At 42.7% G+C, this 20,461-nt stretch overlaps 1 protein-coding gene across 1 annotated transcript in view; it reads right to left on the reverse strand.

The window, feature by feature from the left end:
* Positions 1-9,038: 9,038 nt before the first annotated feature.
* Positions 9,039-20,461, reverse strand: part of F13A1 (coagulation factor XIII, A1 polypeptide) — a 60,220-nt gene continuing 48,797 nt past the window's right edge. Inside the window, exons 12-15 of the mRNA XM_009885412.1 lie at positions 16,848-16,897; positions 16,320-16,476; positions 13,172-13,308; positions 9,039-9,183 (exon numbers count right to left, since the gene is read on the reverse strand). Of these exons, the coding sequence (XP_009883714.1) occupies positions 9,039-9,183; positions 13,172-13,308; positions 16,320-16,476; positions 16,848-16,897 (489 nt within the window). The remainder of the gene's footprint in view (positions 9,184-13,171; positions 13,309-16,319; positions 16,477-16,847; positions 16,898-20,461) is intronic.

Genomic DNA, 20,461 nt, shown 5'->3' on the forward strand with positions numbered 1-20,461 from the left:
GCAGAAGACAATAGAAATGTTCTTACTACACTAAAAGGTGTGTGAGCCATAAAGTCCCTTTCCTGCTCCAGGGAGAAACTGTTTGTTTGAGCAGTGACGTAAAGGAACCAAGATTCACTTGGTGACAGGAATTACAGACATCAGAAAGAACACTGCATAAGCAGTTTGCCTGCTTATAACACACTTTCTGTCTTATTCTTGAAACAGCCTCTTCTGCCCCTCTCCCTCATTATTGTCTCTAGGTGTCTTATTTTTCCTCTGGCAATCAACGTCTAATACTTAAAAATCATATCCAGTGATTTTCAGCATTCTGTGCCCTATAGGATGCAACAGCCAAACTGCTGAATATAAGAAACTTCCAAGTCAACAACGAGCCCACAACACAAACTAGTTTCTTGGGACTTTAAAAATTGACTGGTTATGGAGGGATCTGGTTAGGACTATAGGTTAGCATACAGTGACAGTCAGAAGTTTATTACCAACAAAAAGGCAATGAGAAAGGTCTCCGCCTTCTATGAAGCACTGATGTCATACTTTTTTTAAGAAGAGCTGCAATATATTTCCACTGGTGTGAGGCAGTGTGGGCAGGTGCACTAGCGGCCAGGACACCCCCGGCAGGCACAGCCCACCGTGCTCCAGGGCAAACACGTCACAGGTTGCGTAACACTGGAGCAGCCTCAGGGCCACACTGCAGAGGCAAACAAGGGATGGAAAACGTGATGATGGAGACAGAAGCAGCTGGTATCTTTGTCTGCACTAGTAAGGAGTTGAAGTATGGCAAAGATGAGTGCAGTGTCTTTATCTGGTCCATTAGCTCAGTGGGGTTTTAGAAATCTGGCTAACAAAATGTTGAACAAACTAAATGGCTTTTTTCCTAGGAAAACTGATGTCTTACAAGAACATCCTGATGTTACACAGCTTCAGTAGAAAGACAGAAATAAGGTACTTAATATTTATTTTACTTTCTTATATTCCTGACCACCCACAGTCTGAAGTCCACTTTTTTTTTTCCCCCCTCTTTTCCTCTAAATGATGGCTTTTCCCATTTGCCTGACCTTACACCTTCAGTTGGATGCAAGTTAATTTGCAGTTTGATGATGACACTTCCCCAATGCTAAGTGTCTCTGAACACAAAAGCATTTTTTTCTTGGGCACCAGTAACACTGATGAGGCCAGCAGAGCTTTGGGAATAGGTTTTATTAGTTAAAAGCTCTTCCAGAGCCAGCTGATTGGAGCACAAAGTATTGTTTTATAATGCAAAAACTGTGGCTACCTTACTTAACCAGTTGAAAGGCAGAAAATCATTCACTAGCATGTTGCAGTGGGGTTTATAATGGCCCTGTGCAAAGCTTATCTTAGTACATGAAAATGTGTTCCTATAAACTAAACTGTTTAGGCAGCAGAGGCTTTGGAACATCAACTCTATAACAGTCCCTAAATTAGCTCAAGTTGTTTGCTTTATAAAGGACAACAACCCAACAAACTTTCACGCAAACATCAGGGTAAACTTTTACAGCTGCAAAGGGGATTTGGAGCCAGTGTACATCATTAATGATGTACATTGGTTTTGGTTAAAAGGAGACAAGTTCCCAAAATACGCATCTTGGTACAATCCCAAGCACAGATACAGCTAGATTAGTGTAAAGATACTTTCAATGATCAAACCAGATCAGTGTGCTGCTCCGTAAAGGCCACCAGGAATTCCTGCTGATAAGAAGCCATACCTGTGGGAAACTGGAGACTTTTTTCCTTAATGTTGATCTATTAAGAGTCCGTACCATTACTTCTGTAGGTGCATTTTGACTGTTGCTTACAGCATACAGTCTATTTGTGCCTCCTATAGAAGTGAGCAGTAGTGGTGTGAGTACTTTTGTACTGGTACACCTACACAGGGAAATATCGAATGCTTTGATGCTCTCAGATCACGGTGCCCAGGCAGATCTTTGCCATGTAGCTGTCACAGATACTGAGCTTTTGACCACCCCTCATATCTTCTGACCAGGAACACGTTTTTGAAACAACAGCTTACAGCACTTTGGCTTGCATCAGGGTGGTCTCGAAGCACATGTTTGTTCAGCTCAATTTTGTCTCCAAGAGGTGGTTGAAGAGTGTGCCAAAGGCTCTTCAAGTGTTCATAGCCATTCAGACCAGAGAGGGGCAAGTCCAACATGAACCCTCCGAAATACAGTGTAGCTATTGGGTACTTGACACCAGTCACTCAGCTCTACGGATCTGCTCCTGTTAAACTTTCTAATGCAAATATAGCTGAAGAATACTAAAACTTGAGTTACAGCTCACTAGATTTACCCCTTACTCCATGAGGTTTTAGCTGTTCAGTTGTCTGAAGTTCACAGCAGCATTTCACTATTACTCTGCAGGCTATTTCCAAACAGAGGATTTTTGTAATCAGATAAAACAACCTGAAGGGCACCACATAACCACTGTGATACCGAGAGATATTTACTTTGAAGAGCAGAATGCAGATAGCGCTTAAGAGCACCTCAGGACGCTATGAATCTACATAGTGATGAAAAATCAGCTGGTGTTCAAATGTTAATGCCCTACTTATCAGTAAACTGTTGTAGAAAGTTGATTCATGGTCTTTTCAAGGGCAGTCACACTGGTGGCTGCATGAGACAGTGGGGCATTTCATGAAACACTCCATGCAAAAGCATAAAACGTGTTCAACCTCGTTGAGAGCTTGCAACCAGGGCAGGTTTTGAATCTATTCGTTTCAGCCACATTTAGGTCCAGATTTAACCTAATGAACCTGGATTCCAACAGATCCACATTCTCTCTGCACAGGTAGGCCAGTCACTCATTAGCTGTGTCCTTTCAAAATACAGATGCTTAAAATAGCTGTCTTGTTTTTAAATGGTACTTAAAATAACATAATACTGGGAGAAGTTCAGAGGACAACAAGAGATGAGAAACAAGAACGATCCTGGGGTGGAACAGTTTCCAGGCAGAAAGTGACCAAGGTAGGACTCCTAAGTCTGAAAAAGAAAAAATTTGGAGGAAATACAGTACAGAAGTCTATACAATTATGGACTGCATGTTGGAGTGAGAAGAAGTTTTCCCTGACTCTTCCAGTACCAGAGATATATGGTGCCAAAGGAGGTCAGTAGGAGAACAAGATTCAAGGTAAGTATGAGATGGTTCTTCACATCTGTTGGTAGCACACAAGGGGAACTTCTTTCCCAAACATGTGGTAGATGCTAAAAGCTAACAAAACTGCAAAAATCTACAAAAGAAAAAGCTACCAGAGAGACCACATTGCATTTGTGCCCAATAAGGAGGCTACTGTAGCATAAGCAAAATACTTGCATATTCAATGCCACTCATTGCTGCTACAGTTTTCAGTAGACATCTCCTGTTTCTCATAATCAGGGGTGTTATGATCCATTTGTATCGCTCAAGTTTACTCTGTAAATTAAACTTTATTTTATGAACACACTAAGACAGAAAACAAACAATTCAAACAAGGGCTAAATCTGCTTTGTACAGACTAACTCAATGTGAATTCACTGATTCATCACTTAATTCGTGATGTTTCTAACTCACAAGTTCTCCAATTCATCACTTGCAACTCGGGTGCCTATGAGCGAAATAGTTACCCAGTCGACAATGAGAGTGCTCATTCTTCCTCCTCCATCACCTTGTGGGTGTCCCCTGTAACACACCTGAAAGAACGAAAGCCTCAGCCATCTGGCTGCTGTTGGATCTGCCTCAAATGCCACTGCTCACAGCAGACATCAGGCCCTTGCATGAGCTGTGTGCTAGCCAAAACTCGAACAGGAGTTGAGCGAGCAGGTGCAAGGGGTCACACTTCTTTCCAGACTGATACTGAGGAGACCAGGTAAACACAACCACGTTTGGGCTGGGCTGCAGGTGACTTAAGGAAACTGCCAAGCCAAGCCTGGATCTCCTCATAGTGCGCACTCAGCCATGCCGTTGGTTTATAGCTGCTGACTGCCTCACAGCGCCTGTGGTTCCAGCACCCAACCCACCTTCTGACTTCCCCTTTCCCCAAGAATTGCCAGCCTTGCAGACAAAGCTTGCTCCTGAGCCCAGCCACAGCCCTCAGCATGGGCTTACAGACCCACTTGTGGAGACAGTGAATCCCCATGTTGCCAGCCCCTGCCCAGATCCAGTGACGGACAGGAGGTCTGCCTTCTGCCACCACTGTCAGTCTCTCCTGTTGATTCCCTGCTGTGTATCCCTGCATTAGGCAACACAGCCTAATATTTCATTATTTTATTTTTTATTATTTTATTAATATTTTCATTGAAGCAGTTTAGTTTTTTCTAAACTCATAAATCTCTTTATCTCTCTCCCTCCTCTCCTTAGAGAGAGAGATGGGGAGAGCATCTGTCATTCATTTTCATTGACCAGTCCAGCCCAAACCATGACAAGGTGCTACTCCAATGTAAATATCGCACTCCTACTCAGGACCAGCTATCACACCAGCTCCAATACACAGGACAATCCCTATCCTTCCATCAACACTCACAGTATACTTTGACTTTTCTCTTTCGTAATGCAGCTATTAATTTTGGTTTGAAGAACCTCAGATACTTTTCCCATCCCCTCTGACCTGCTCATCGTCCTCCATTGCACCACCACATAAGCTCAGAAGCTAGCACCGGCAGCCTCCACATCCTCCTCAAGGAAAACAAGGACAAACATGAAAGCAACATGCTGAGGAAAGGGCAGTATATAAGTCCCCAGCAGGTGAAAAGTGGTGGGGGCCTGGCATGTCACCCATTTGGCAGGGCATTTATTGATTTGTTTCTGTTCAAATTATCACTTGCAGCACCAGTCGTTTGAAAAAGCCAATGCTTAGTCGCATTCTCTGATTCTGGTCCACAAATAAGATGCTGCCATTGCTTGTGAAAGGTCACAGCTCCATGATGAGCTCGTGGCACAGGCATCAGGACTTGTCAAGCTTTTTCTGTGCTTTGTTTAGCTATAAAAACAATTATCTAATGACCTGATGTCTACTACTGACTTTGTTTTAGCTTTTGCTTTGCTTTATCCAATTGCACGGTGAAATGTTTACTGCTATATGTGCTTTCTGTAACTAATAGACAGTAACAGCAGGTAGCTACTCTGTGTAGAATGAACTATTTATGACCCCAAAACAAAATGTAGCATAAAGGATTGGTTGCATGGAATGATAACAGGGGCCCTGGCAGTACAGGTGTAGGATGATGTCGGAGGCCCCAGGCTACAAATAGCTCATCAGTGGTTAATTACTGGTCATCAGAGGGTGCAACCTTAGCAGGTGGGTAAGACAAATTCTAAGATGTAACAAAGGAGAACAAACAACGAGTACACAACACATGTAAAATGCATTACATATAGCAAATTTGGATCTACTGTGGAGTTCTGGATGAAGGAGGAAAGAACAAGATGTGGAGAGTATTAGTAAGCATGTAAAAATGACCTTTGATGGATCATACCATAAGAAGGAAGAAATTTTCAGTTGCACTTATCCCAGCAAAGAGGAAGAAAAACTCTCTCCACTAATGTCAGACTCTGCTTGCTGGAGGACACCGATTACTTGCTGTTACGCATGCCCTCATGTCAGACTGAAGCCATAAGAGGGGCAGTGTAGTGCTGCACATGAGCAGAGAAAAGGGAGTATGATAGAAAGTTTATGTGTACGAGTTTTGCCTGATATAATTTGGACTGTGTCAGTATCATTGTAAGAAAAACACAAGAATATAGTTTCATCACCTAATTATCTCAGCTAATACTAATTCTTTGATTAGACTCTTTTTAATAAGACTAACAATATATTCTTCCTAGATTTGCACATAAAGTGTGCTTCCTTTTGCCCATAACAAGATTTTGAATTTGACAAATTGATGGGAGTTGAAGAAACCTGCTCCATAGCTTGGATGTAACAAGTTGGTAACGAATGAGGTGTGCTTTCAGGAGCCCACAGACTTTTGTTTGTACTTCTCTGAGCTGCTGGAGTGTGGGATCTGTGGAGGCAGGGGTTTGGTTTTGGACTTTTTACTCCCCAGTCCATGTCCAAGATGTGGCGGATGGTTTGACACAAGTTCACCCCACTCAAAAAAGACCCTCAGCTGAAGAGTTTGACCTCCAACTTTTTTCAGGTTTGAGGATCCTCCAGATCTGGCATTGCCAATCTGACCTTATTATTGATTGATTATTTCCTATGTGTACATATAGTGCTGTCACAGCACTCACTACTTCTTCAGCCTGATTTTACACATGGTTCATGCAACAGCCCATCCACAGGGTGATGAGTGGCTGAAATCCTAGAGGCCATCCTCATTTTGTCCTTAGGTTTTTGCGAGCAAGTCTGTACAGAGTGAGCGGGCTGGTGGTGCCAAGGGCTGTTGACATCCCTGGCCTCTATTCCCAGTCCTCACTTCTCTTTGCTTCAATACACTCCTTTAGAAACTATCAATAAAAATACTTCCTGTCTCCTGGTGAACATCATTCAGCTTAATGACTCTTAGTAAAATGCCTTGAAATATGTAGCTGAGAGAAGCACACTTTAGAAGTGGGTTTCATTAGGAGCATACTGGTCACTCAATGGGCTCTGACATGTTAAAGCAATTTCCAGGGGAATCTGGTGATTCTCTTTGCTGGCACTGTGATGTGCTCTGGAAATTGTCACTGCCTCCAGTGCATTAGGTAGTCAGTTGTTAAAACTGAATGAAAAACAAAGGCATGTAGTTAAACTGTGCCTGTAAATAGTTGCTTGTTTGTTTGTTTTTCAAATAAAGATAGGGTTTCCTCCTTAGCACCAAAAAAAAGGCACCTTTATTAGCATGGCTGAGAAATAATTTTTTTAACTTTGATAATTAAGATGCAGCAAGTGGTTATAGTGCTGCTATGTAGGAGAAGTGATTGATCAAAATACAGAACACGACGCAAGTACAATCAGACATGCTTTATTTCAAATTCTTGTTACACTGTGGTTATAAAAAGTCTGGAATAGAAAGCAGGTTTATATGCAAGAGCAAAAAATGGATAATTTTATTAGATTATGTATACTCCAGTAGGACTGCTACTTAACAGAGATTGTCACCTTGCATTTACAACACACTGTTCAGTCCCTTGTACCCCAGAGGACTTATTTGGGAGACTTTGACACTGCAGAGTTTCTACTGTGGTCACATAAGCTGTACAAAATGAGCCCGTGCCCATGCCTGAAGTGAAAGCTCCCAAAAGTCTGGTGTTCCCAGATCCAGGGGTACTCATTGAGCATATGAGGTGGTGTGAATCTTTGCTTTGTTCCACATACTTCAGCAAAAAAAGCAGCCTGTGTTTTTCCTCTCCCAGGACTTCCTTATTTTTAACAGCTGGTCACAGGTTTTGTAGGAGGCAATGTGTGGCAAGCAGAGGATCAGAAAGCAAGTCATCTCTCTTGCTTTCTCACTAATGAGACCACAAAATGACACAGCCATGCACAGCACAATAAAGCCTCCTCGTTTAATGAGCATGAGGCTTCTTTTAACTTCTTTGGAAGCTCAGTTAGCTCACCTGTGCTGTTAGTAAGGGACATACTCTTACACACTGTGGCCAGTGGAGAGGAGTTGCCGCAGCTTGTGGCACGTGCATCTTTGCCTCATGGAAAAAGATCCCGAGAAGGATTTCAGGGGAGATGAGAAATGAACACACACATACCTTCCTGCTGCCCTAGCACAGTGGGGTCCATGGCTTAGGATGGAACAGTACCCTGCATGGAAGACTAATGGAAACCACACATTCAGAGCAGCTTCTGGGTCAGAAGGTCCTCAGGGGACCAGCGATGCCTTGGGACGCCCCGCTGCACTGCACAGAGGAATATGCTGTGAGAAAGGCAGGAAGCAGATCCAGCTTGTGGATTTCTTACTCTCAGGATACACCTTTATTCCTTTTGCAGCTGAGTTTCCTCCATCCCTATATCTTCCTGGGGTTGCTCGTGTAACAGGACTTCATTCTGCAGTAGCTGTCATTCCCAGGAAACTTTCAGGCATGGTTTAGTCTACACTCATCCCCAGGTGGTGGCTCCAGTGCAGGATATTTGCTAGGCTTGTGAGGCTGGCAGGAGAAGACCCTCACGCTGCCTCCTCCACTCCTCTCTCATTCACCCCATTTACCAGATGGCAGAGTCTGGACTTCTCTCGGGCAGGGAACACCCCAACACTCACAGAGACATGTAGGAAATGGGGCTACAGGGTGGGTTCAGGAGAGAAGAAAATGCAGAAAAGGATGAAGAGCGACCACACCATACAAAGAGATGTGACCAGGAAATGCAAGCTTGGTATGATGAACTCGGAGCAGGGGCATGAAAAACTCTGGATTTTCATCAAGCAGAGGAGAGGAACAGCGTATCAACAGTATATGGGGTGGGATGAGGGCAGGAAATAACGGAGTGAGTATATGTGGGTGCCTGCGCACGTGGAAGAGTAAATGAAAAAACATGGGAAAGCAGCAAGAGGAAGCAAGGATCTGGGAATATTCTGAAGATAACACATCCTGAGAGATTCTTCCAGCAAAGCGAGCTCTCTGTGAACTGGGAAATTATAACATTATAAGATAAAGCAGTCCCTTTAGCTAGAAATACCTGTTTTTATTGAAGCCTGAATGATCTACCATAAGGTTGTATAATTCAGTCTAGGAATTTATAACTCTGGTTCTTTTTTTCTCCTTTTCAGTGAAATATCAGGCCTTAATTAAAACTAAAGTTCAGGCTACTTTGGTGAATGGAGCTTTCCAGATTCCCTTGCAGCGCTAATACAAAAGACCATAAATACAAGTGAACTATAGAAATAATATGGCCTAGAATTGCCTTTAATTATGCATATCTCATTTTAAATCATTCACTATCCAGGTGTTTTTTAAAATTCTTCTCAGTGTTACTGATTACTTTTCTTTACCAAATTTTGTTCAGCACAAGGATGACCAAATTAACAATAAGTAGATTTCTAACTCTTTTTTTTTTTTTTTTTTCCCCTCAAATTTGATATTTTGAAATATAGCTGAATGAGGGACAAAGGCAGCACCCTTGTTCATGGTTTCTGAATCTGGACATTCAGTTCTCCATACACATGCCTCAAAGCATCACAATTCAGGCTTGCAATCAGCTTTCGTAACCCTGGTCGTTTGGGGATGCATTTTACTTCCCAGATCAAGGTAGAGTTCGTTGGGATTTGCCTGTAGGGAAAAAAAAAGTAGGGAAAAAGGAAAGTAACAATATTGTGATCAGTCAGCCAATGCTCTCAACCTGGCCCACAACTGGAGAAACTGAAGGTGGACAGTATAACAGGTCTCAATTGTTTTATGTTTCACTCATTCTCATAAATGTCCTATAAATTATTCCCCCCATCTTCTATTCCTCACAGAACTGACTCCGTGAAAGCCTTTTCTAGCCTTTCCTCCAGGCTAATCTTAAATTTCCAAAATGAATCTGTTTTTCTCTGCCTCCTGTCACTTCCTCTCATGATCACTTTCAGAATGTTCTTCTTTATAGCTAACATATTTTTTTTCTACTTTGTAATTCCATTTTACCTGGTTAATATACCCTACAGCTTGTTGGTGATTCCTTAAATGGTTAAATAAGTCCTTGTTACGAAGCGTCCTTGGCATTACCATGCAAACCTGATGCAGTACTGATGAGATGCTGAGCCCCTCGCCAGCTCCTACCCTGCACCACCATGCTATGGTTGTAACATCAGCAGATCTCCTCACTGGGTACTTCAGATGGCATTTTCATGTCCATACAATTAAGTCAAAGTCTTTTTGGGAGTCCTGCTGCTAGCAGTTACTCTTTTACATTATGTATGACTCTTGATAAATCATACTATAAAGAAACTATTCTGTGCTGCTCTTGATTTTCAACTTTTGCTACAATTAAGATGCACAGAGAGTCTCAAGTATTGGGTTTCTGTGTTTTCTCAGTGCTTTCACTATGTTCTGTGTGCAGATTTTGAAGGCTGATATTGATGGATTGATTGATTGTCGGGATACAGCTGCTGCAAAGGAACCAACAGAGAAGGTAGCATAGTGGGGAGATATTTATAAAAATGAATGTTCTTTTCCGCAGCATTAAGTAAGAGGATTGTCAATTTAACCAGTGTTCTCATCTCACATGGCTATGGTATTCTGCAAACAACTAAATGAAGTGAGAGCAGAGTAAGCCTAAACTTTACTCACTGTTTCAAATTCTCACCTGGTAGGATGCAGCTCTCAGATGCCATGTCCTATGCCAGGGTCAGGGCAGAAATGACTGCCCAGACTTAGAACAAGTTGCCACAAGACAAGAAACCTTAATTAGCTCTAAATGAATTAGCCTGGGAGCCTCCCACCTGAATCTTTGTTTCAGTGCAAGTCTGTCCCTGCTAAAATGAGAGGTATTCTAGCTCCTTAGAGGTTAGCTTAGGTATCTACACATGGCACTGCATTACATTTTGCATATATAGTCGCAGGTACCCTGGGGCATGTACCCAGTTTTGGAAAAGAAAAAGCAGAGGAAGATCATATTTTTGGTGTGAGCACATGCAGACCACTTCCAGCAAATGTTTTCCCTCTTTTTGTTCTTAATGAGAGATATACTGTTCCCCTCAGCTGGCCCGCCTGCTCCACCAAATGCCCACTAAAATGGTAGCATGATAAAGAAATGACTTCAATTGCTGCACAAGGTTAAATACCTTCTTAAATTTAGAGTTTATGGGAATGATCTGTAAGGGATTATCTGTATGGAAAGTGAAGAAGGTATTACAAAAGTCTGCTGTGCAGCAAGGTTCAATCTACTTTCTTGAGCGCTTGGGGGCCAGGTTCTCTAAGGATGGACGTTTCCAGTCCACATCTTCACAGTGCCCCAGTGAGAGAGGGCAACACTACCTTCTCTGATTTATAGTGCTATCATCTCTGCAAATATATATGTGTATGTCTCTGTGCAGGAAGACAACAGCTGTACTAGGAAACCAAACCCACCTTTTCTTTTTTCTCTATTGTCCTACTTCTAAAACAACTTGCTTCTCTCTACAAATGTTAACACTAGCTGAGCTCTGACATGTAGAAACACCTGAAGTGACTTACCTGCTAGTGTGAATATATGCTTGGCTAAAATCCTTTTAACACTATCCATCACTGCCTCGTTAATTCTTATTTGTCATGCAAAGACTATGCCCCATGTAGGAATTGCTGCTGCCAAAGGCTTTTCTGTAAGTCATGATCCTCATCTGTCTGAGGCTAATAGCTACATATTAATATATATATATATATATATATATATATATATATATATATATATATATATATATATATATATATATATATATATATATATCTGTCTCTCTCTGTGTGTAGCCACTTCATTCCCAGAATAATGTTGTATCAGCTGGATCACACATACCTGTTTTGTGGAGTCACCCAAGCAATACAGAAAAGCTACCTTAAAAATACAAAGAGGTCAAAAGTCTCATCCCCACGAAGAATTACAAAAGCCACATCCCATATATGACAGCCTCTGATGGACAAGGAGGCAGTGGAAGGGCGGGGAAAGCCTAGAATAGGTCTATTTCTCTTTGCAAATGGAGTAAAGCCACCCTAATCTGATTTTCTTGGGAGAGAATTCAGTGATGAATGGTTCTGTGTAATATGCTGAGCCATCACCACATCGGAGCCATTTATCACTCTGAATGCATGGAGGCAAATGTGATTATTATTTAAATAAACTACAACTGGCCTCTGCTCTGTCCTCTGTGTGTATAACCTGCAGCATTCATTCATCTCGGAGAAGTTAAACCTTAAAATGACTAAGCTGATCCATTTCCATTTTAAATGATGCCAAGGGCGTTACTGAAAAGGGGAAAAGATGGTGACTTTAAGGAAAATGACGTCTGTTCCGTGAGTCATTTGTCTCCCTAACTTCTGTGCCTTTGATGCACCTGACAACTTCTGCATCCTTGAAGGTGGGAACAGCCCACAGCAGCTTTTGGAGCGAGAAGGATGGAGAACAGCAGGGGAGGCTGCCATGGCTGGGCAACAATGAGGGCAACTGCTGCAACTTGTGTAACTCGTGTGGACCATGCTGAGTCATATTCAGCAGCATCTGTGACATACCACATGCAGAAAGCAAGCCCAGTATGATGCCCTTTCACAGTCATTTTTCTATCCAGCTCTACTCTGGAGACTGGTTTTGATCTTTTTATCCCTGGCCCAGGTGCAATCAGGCTCAGACCTCCCCTACTGGCTGCAGATAATGCTGAAAATTTATGCAGCTGCTGAAGCACAGGCAATTTTTCAAACTCCTTTTGCACACACCTGGGGACCATCAGCTTAGGTAATGATAGATAACATTGCTTTGGCTGCCCAAGACTAAGCAATGGTTGCAAAAATTTCCAAGGGTCCCAGTTATATATCCTGGAACTGGCTAATGTTGAGCTTATAACACTGAACTCAAACAGAAAGAGGGTTTAGGAAATAACTTGCTTAGCATACAGGTACCACTATGTCAGCACGAGGTACAACTCTGAGTATAATGAAGGGCTTTCCTTTTCCTCAGGCTCGGGAGCACCCGGCCCCCTACACGCCTCTGTGCCAGGGCAGCCCTATGCAGTGGTGCTACCGAGGGGCTGTGTGCTCGCACACCCGCTGCCGCCATCCCGGCAGGCTCTGCTGCATCCGACACACATTTCATGTCTTGACATAAGCTTGCAAAGACCATCTGAGGTACCTGAACATCTTGTATAATCATGATTAACCTGAGCGGAGAAAAGCCCTTTTTGAAAAACTGCACAGGACTCGATTTGCACGTACTGAGCGAGTGGCAGTAAACACTTTGTGTGTTGGATAAATCTGTCTTTCTGTGATAGCAGTTCACAGGTGCTATTGTCAAGCGCTAAAAATAATGTGATACAGTGAAAAAGTAAACCCAGACTGCATTAGCAACTACCCACAACCACTACCCTTTTCTCCAACACTGGTACTGAACAGATGAAATGCTCTCACAGTCTCTCTGGACAGCCTGACTTCTTCTGGCTATTGAGACCTACAGCTCCCCTGTGTATTGAATTTTAAAGTAAGGAGAGAGAGTCTGAATTGAATTACTCAGCGCCGCATTAGTTAAGTGTCTCTTGTGAGCTTCCTCCTGTGAGCAAGCAGGGGACGAACTCCCAGCTAGTTGGGCTTTCTTCCCTACCTGAACTCCTTTTTCATCGTTCTCAGCACACCGGGTCCCTCGAGGCGGAGCGTGACGTTCTGCAGGGTTTGCTTCAGAGGATTGGTGAATTCCACAGTCACAGACATTTCTTTACCAGCTACCATCTCACCTTGGGTCTGCAAGACAAGGAAAGGACAACACTCCACAAGCTGATAATGATAAAATGCCTCAAGGTGAAATCTGTAGGGTTAAACACACAATACTTGCAAGGAAGGAGAGGAGGGGGAATGGACCACACAGCAAAACACCATAACGCAGAGAAAGCTTAGTCACAAGGAAATTGTTGGATGGGCCCACAGGTACTGCTGCAGAGTTTTCTGTCCATTCCAATTTTCCCTCGAGCCACATGGCGGGTCAAGAGGCAGGCCCTCAGTTCTGCTGATAAAACAAAAATCTGCGCACACAGTGGTGGAGCTCAGTGTCCAACTGAGGGCGAGTCCAGATGAGGGGGCCTCTCTCACAGATGATTCCCCCCTCCCCAAGCTCCCCACCTGGAGTGCGTGGTGTGCTTAGGGCATAAGCTGCAGAAGAGAAGGGCAGGTCTTATGACACTAAAGTAGAAACACTGACTCATGTTGCTTGCACTCCCCAAAAGTGTTGTGCCCGCCTTCCCCCCGCCCCGCAACTGTCTCCCATGCCCTCAAGGGTTTCTAGCCCTGCTCTCTACGTAGACCTGAGAGGGAGTTGTTCTCCAAAACACTTACATTGCAAAAAAGCAATACATTTTACACTAGGAAATATTAAACTGTGAGACTAACGAACAGTGATCGCTTTGACTTCCACGTGTATTGCAGTACACAGCCAAAGGGATCTGCCTGTCCCTTCAGATCAGTGCTGGTAGTACAGCTGCCTGGAAAACACCTCCAAATGAACGTGTTTTTAAACAAAGACTACCTGCATGGGAATTTTTGTTTTTTTATTTTTTCCCCCTAGAAACTCAACATTTCTCGCCGAATATAAAAGGCTCGGGCAAGGGGTTTCAACTTATGGCTGGCAGATCCCAGCTGGTCTGTGGGCTACTTTAAAGGGCCTTGAGAAAGGTAACTAAGAAAAACAAGTATCTTGTCAATAAATCTAAAGTGCTATGCTGGGGTCTGCAGCCCTACCGCAAATTTTTAAGGAGTATGACAGTTGCAAAAAGCTGGAAAGACTCTGGTCTAAGGGATCACCCTGCACCAAATACTGATATATTGACTGGAGTAAAGAATAAGATACTCACAGCTAAGCCCTCAACAGCGTTTGGCCACCTGAATTTGCAAAAAGACATCAGTGACACTTTCAGAAGTCCTAGCTCAATTAGAGGTCTTATTTCAATTGCCCATTTAAGATCACTTTTAAGTGGGGAGAGATTCAAAATCATCCTGAACTCCCACACATGCAACTGAGAGGATGATCTGTATTTGCCGAGCTTATTTTTTGTAACCTGGTCTCAAGCTAAATTAGAATATGGTGTAATTTCCTACACTCTTAACTCTGGCAATCTCCTTCAACCAACAGAGAAAGATCAAAGATGTATCTGAAGACATGAGAGGAAATATATTTCTTCATTTTTCTCCCTTACTCTCACATTAAGAACTCCGGTCTGCCAGTTGAATTCAATGAAGAAATCTGACAAGAAATCTAGGGAGATAAGCTTCTTCAGATTTCTTATAAAACAATAAAGTTTCCTATATAAATACATAGGCATATACACAAGTGTGCGCATACACATACTCTTAAAAAAAATCCAGCTATTAAAATTTCAGCTTATTTTTACACATCAAAAAGAAGCAGAGAAGAGATAAACTTGGTTTTACTAGAAGACATTGTTATCATAAAACAACCTATCTCATATACTAAACATCCTTTCTTCATAACAGCAGAGAGGATAAACTATTTTGAAGCTGAAATTTTGGATCCTGTATAAGACGTTCTGTTTAAGTATTGAATTGAAAGAACTCTCTACTTTCAAAGTTTGGTCACTGAAGACAGGTATTTGGAGTAGATGTTATCTGTCTTGTTTACCTCCTCTCTAGAATGCTCAGTAAACCAAAAACCTTTTTTTTTTTGAAAATATCAATAGTCTGATCAGATCATGGTGACATTTACGTAGACTGTGAAATATTTTGCAAACTTCACTGTAGTTTTGATCTACAATTTTTAAAAAGCTTTATCTGCAGAAGGCTGCTGTTCAAGATTACTACATATATTACTATACGGAAACATGAACGTTGGTTCAAATAAATATACGGGGGGAAAAGATCTATAAATATAGTTTTCTTTCAGGGTCCTGAATTTCAGGGAGCTGCATTCATGTTCATGTAAAGCTTCCTGAACAGGTGTTCTGCTTTTTTTTTTTTTTTAGTATTAGGAGAAAAGCAGATCCAAATTACATCATTCAAACCAGACGAAAGCTCAGCACTTTTGAAAATGAGGCAATTTATTTGGATGCCTAGTTATGAATTGAGATCTCTAAATCTCAGCCCTGCCTTTGCTGTACAACACAGGGTCCTTGTCCTATCACAAACATCACACTTCTACATTTTCATAGATACCATGCCACTGTCTGAAGAAATGCTTGAACTTTCAGGAAACTCCACTGACAGCAAAGCTCTGAAATCCTGAAAGCATCATCCCAAATGGATGCTACCCATCTAAATTTGGAGGAACTTTCTGCAACATCAGCAGGAGCTTTCCAAGCAAGTTCACCTGAACAGCAGTGTCCTTCATTCTTCAGCAAGGGGATACTGTGCTGTGTTGCTTTAAATGCAATGGACTTCTGAAGTAGTTAAAGACTTGAGTGACTTGAGTGAGTAATCTCTCTTACCCTTTGAGTTTCTCCGGCTTTCTCAGATCTTTTACCTTCCTTCTTCCACTGAGACCACTTCAGCTTTCCACTACCAGTGATGCTGTCAGCCTCAGACTTCAATGTAGGGATACTCAGTCCAGTGTATAACATACCTACACACCCTCCTATGCTCCAGCTGGATGCTGCTTTATGAAGTCCATGTTAGACTGAAGTTCTAACATGCGCGCGCGCACACACACACACACACACACACCCCCCAGAAGTCAATGTGACAGCCTTGTAGAAAACAGCCCACATGCAGCATCGTGGTCACTCCCCTCCACCCCAGCCCTGAACTACCTTGATCCTCAGGGCGGGAATTTCCAGGACTGTCGCTTTCTGCAGGGCCAGAATCTTCCCTGTTTCATTGATCCGCGCCGTCACAAAAAAATGAAAAGAGGCTTGGTCCAGCAGGTCACTCATGTACTCGCTCGATTTGATGACAACATCGAAAGCGCTAGCTGAAGGGAGAAACAGGAAAGAAAAGAGGCATCTGAAACAATCTAATGGCTAATTGCTGCTCCCATCATGGCCAGTGCCAGTTACATGAGTGCCTTGGAAAAAAGGTGGCCCACCACCAAAGAATGACTTTGATTTTTTTTTTCCCAAACAATCTTCATTTCTTTACCTCACCTTTCCCCATCTTATCTTGCCCTCTTTCCTTTTAGGTTGTGAGCTCCCTGGGGTAAGGGCTGGGTTTGTGCACAGCCTCTGCCCAGTGCCCATCACCACAGGCCCCAGTCACCGTTGAAGGTTTCTAGGTACTACCACAAAATAAGTGAGAAGCAAGACTGGCAATAAATAGCTAGTGGGCACAAAGGTCCAAACCAACTTTTGAGTGTCACCCCTGTAAATGTTTGCTCTTTAACTTTATTCCTGTGCTTTCTCTGCCTCTCTTCCTGACAGAGGGTTGCCACCAGGGATGCCACCAGAGCAGCCACTGGGGGTTGTGAGCCTATGCAGGCTCGCTGGGATACCACCTGGTCTCCGGGACATGTCTGGATATCTGCCTTTGTCCTACACTGGACTTGCCTGCAAAATTTAGCAAGAAGGTCCTCCTGTCACCAGCATGCCCTCCAGAGAACTTTCACATGCTCCCTGATGATAATTATTGCGAGGAACAAGTCCCCCTAAGGAAGATGGTTGAGATGCAGGGAATCATTGATTTTAACCATATTGAACAGCAATTCCCAGGCCAACAATGGTGCGAGAATGTAATGCAGAGAAGCAGACCTGCTAACTAAGTCACTGGGCAGAATATATAGATCTGGAGCTCTTGCCTCTATAAACATTTGTTATAAGCCTAGTAAACATATCAAGACCTCCCATCTGTTAACTATGATTATTACTGTTATCCATTATTTGTATTGTATTTGTGACATACACTGTACACACTGAGATAACTGAACTCTGTTGCGTAAATGACATTCGCCCCTTTTCACTCTTTTGATCCACTCACATCAAAACCAGTTCCTTGATTTGGTTTCAAAGCTATTCCCTTGGTGACCACCTGACCTGGATTTACCAGGCCAGCCTTAAATTTACTTGATGTACTCCCCCTCCCTCCCTCTCACTCTATATCTCTTGTAAAACAATTTCCCATAATGCCCCAAACTGCAATTCCTAAGTCACGCAAGGTATTTCTCATCTGTGTAAAGTAAGTAAGTAAGTAAATAAATAAATTAATTGCAATCAAATAGAAATTTACTTTACAGTGGAAGAGAAGGAAAAACTAACTTTTCTGTTTAAATTTAATCACCACAGGAAAAAAAAAAAAAAGATAGATTTGCATTACCTTAGCACTGGCTGTGCTGGTAAGTTGCCAGTATCACTTACTGCACCTGGGAAAGCCAAAGGAGACACAATACTGAGCTGCCTTACAGCCTTTCAGAAAAGAAAAAAAAAAAAGAAAACAAAAAGAAAACTAAATATAACTGAGTAGATGCAAGAGCACCTTTGAAGGCACTGGAAGGTTTAAGCAATTCAAATCCTCAAAGATGTTTTCAACCCACACAATTCCTTTAATCATTATTCTGAATATCATGCATTCGCTTCCTGTTTGAAAACTTAGTTTGCTTCATTCTTTCAGTAGCGTGAGCTGGAAAAATGCCTTTATTATATTGTATTTTTTTGTTACCTCCACATATATATATACACACACTTCTTGCCATCAATGAAGCCTACAAATTCTGCCTGAATACCTCCCATCACACCCCTGACAGTACTCTCACACAGTTGCAAATGATCACACTGCTTCCCTTCACACTGCCCATCTGCTCAGATACCATTCCTGATTGCACTTGTACTCCTTTTCAAGGCAAAGGAGAAAGAATTCATGCTCAAGTTTTATGTATCACCTTGAGAGATGACATAACTTGTGAAGGTTTTTTGTCCTGTTGCAGGACAAAGTGCTCCACAAGTCAATGACTGTAGCTCAGGTATAAACTAATTTCCACCTTGAAAGGTGGTAATCCCTTAAAACATGTCTCCTTGGCCAGAAGCAGTGATGGGGACCTAATTTTGGTACACATGCAAAAAAAACCATGTTCTGTTCTCTCAGGTGCCTCTCTCTAGTCTGTCACTCACCATCAGTCAATTCAGAGTTCCAGCATGGTTTCAAGAAGCTTTTTTACAAACCATTTACTTAGAAAAAAAAGAATTACGAGGCTCAGTGACGCTTAATTATCTATTCATTTCATTTCTTGCACAGAGGAGCTAGACAAGCCTCAAAGCACTGCATAAGCTGTGTTTTAGCTAATAATACCTTACACAGACCTTTGATGCAAGACCAGATGTAAGTCCTGGAACCAAGCACAAATTACAACCAGAAAGCGTAGCAGGTATTTGCTCATCTCCTACAAGATGACTGAATTTTACCCCATCAAAGAAGTGGCACAGAATTTAGACTGAGCAGTTGAAATTGATTTTTTTACTGTACCTAGCCAAGTTTTGCAGTATTTCAGATCAAATACTTTCTAACTGATGCAAGCCAATGTAAACCCCCACCCTGTGTTTTGATAGGCTGTGTTGGAACAACCCAAATGCCGTTTCCAGAGCCCCCGCAAATGATGTGGGGAGTTAGAAAAAACAGCAAGCGTCGGGACTTTGTTATAGACTGGAGGTAGAATTTTTATTAACCTTCACCTGTAGATTCCTATAAGTGGACTCCTACTTTATGAAGATTAATGAGCTCCAAATAAAAATGTGCAGTTCGTTTTGTCCTCTTTGAGGAGAGAAGGCTTACAGCATCTCTTGAGCTGGGATGAGATAGACAAGACAGATGAGAAAGCTCAGAGGTCAGCCAGGGTTGCTGTGATCCAGCACCAGACCCACAACAAGAGACCCATCCTTTGCCTCTCAATGTCTTGCCACTCCTGCTGCGCTCAACAGACATTGCTTTTGCCCAGTAGCAGTGTGAAGAAGGCAAAATCATTGCTTCTGACTCTCTCAGTAGGGAACTCAAGTGGAGGATCTTCTGACTTAGCCTCCATAAGAGCACATTCTCATCACTTTTGCTGAGCTGGAGGCACTGACCCAAGGGCACAGGCCTGTCAGAAGAACAAGTGATTGGCAGTCACTTGTTTCCGGAGAAGCCAGGGATCTACAACGAGCCTGCTCCACAGTGCTTAGGAGTACAGCAGGTCCTCAACACTTGCTGACTGTTTTCCAAATGGGGCTGCCATGGCTGCCATGAAGTAGATTGGTTATGTCCAAAATAAAAAGGGAAAGCATCCCCCTTCCCTACTTTGAGCAGTGCAAAATCCTGCCCTCAGGCACATGAGCTAGGCTACCAGGAACTGCTTTTCTCATTTTCATGAGGAAAGGGAGGGAGGATCTCCCCACCACAGTCCAGAGGGCACTAGGAAAAGCAAATGCTTCATCTGTAAATACAACTCACCTTTGGGGTTCCTGCGCAGGTGACAAATGCCCCTGGCTCTATAGTGGCACATTCTAGTTACACACAAACTTTTTAGATCGCTGTAGATACAAAATACCGGACCACCCAGTCATCCAAAGCCAGATGTGCGCTTGAACTCACTCAGAGCTTGTCAGCTTCTAGTAGGTAAGACAAGATATTCACCTTTTTGTCCCTGTAGATGACACCTTGGGGAACCAGAACTTTTCCTTCACTTGCTGAGATACTGCCAGGAGACTAAAGGTATGAAAAACAATACCTTGCAGCTTAATACCTGCACTCCTTTGCTTTCTTTTGTATTAAGTAAGAAAAATGAACAGTTCCCAGACATGCAGCTTGGCGTAAGCAGGCATTATTCAGGGCGCAACAGCCGGAAGGAAACAGCCTCAGCTTTAAACGGCACTGGTAGCAGGGCCAGACTTAAGAGTGGAGCCTCCTGATACCCAACAGAGTATTCTACCCCTAGCTACTAAAATTGCTTCTACCCATGTGTAGAGACATTGGTGACAGTTAATGACACTGAGAA

This window comes from Charadrius vociferus, unplaced genomic scaffold, assembly GCF_000708025.1.
Source record: "Charadrius vociferus isolate BGI_N301 unplaced genomic scaffold, ASM70802v2 scaffold375, whole genome shotgun sequence".
In the NCBI taxonomy this organism is placed as follows: Eukaryota; Metazoa; Chordata; class Aves; order Charadriiformes; family Charadriidae; genus Charadrius; species Charadrius vociferus.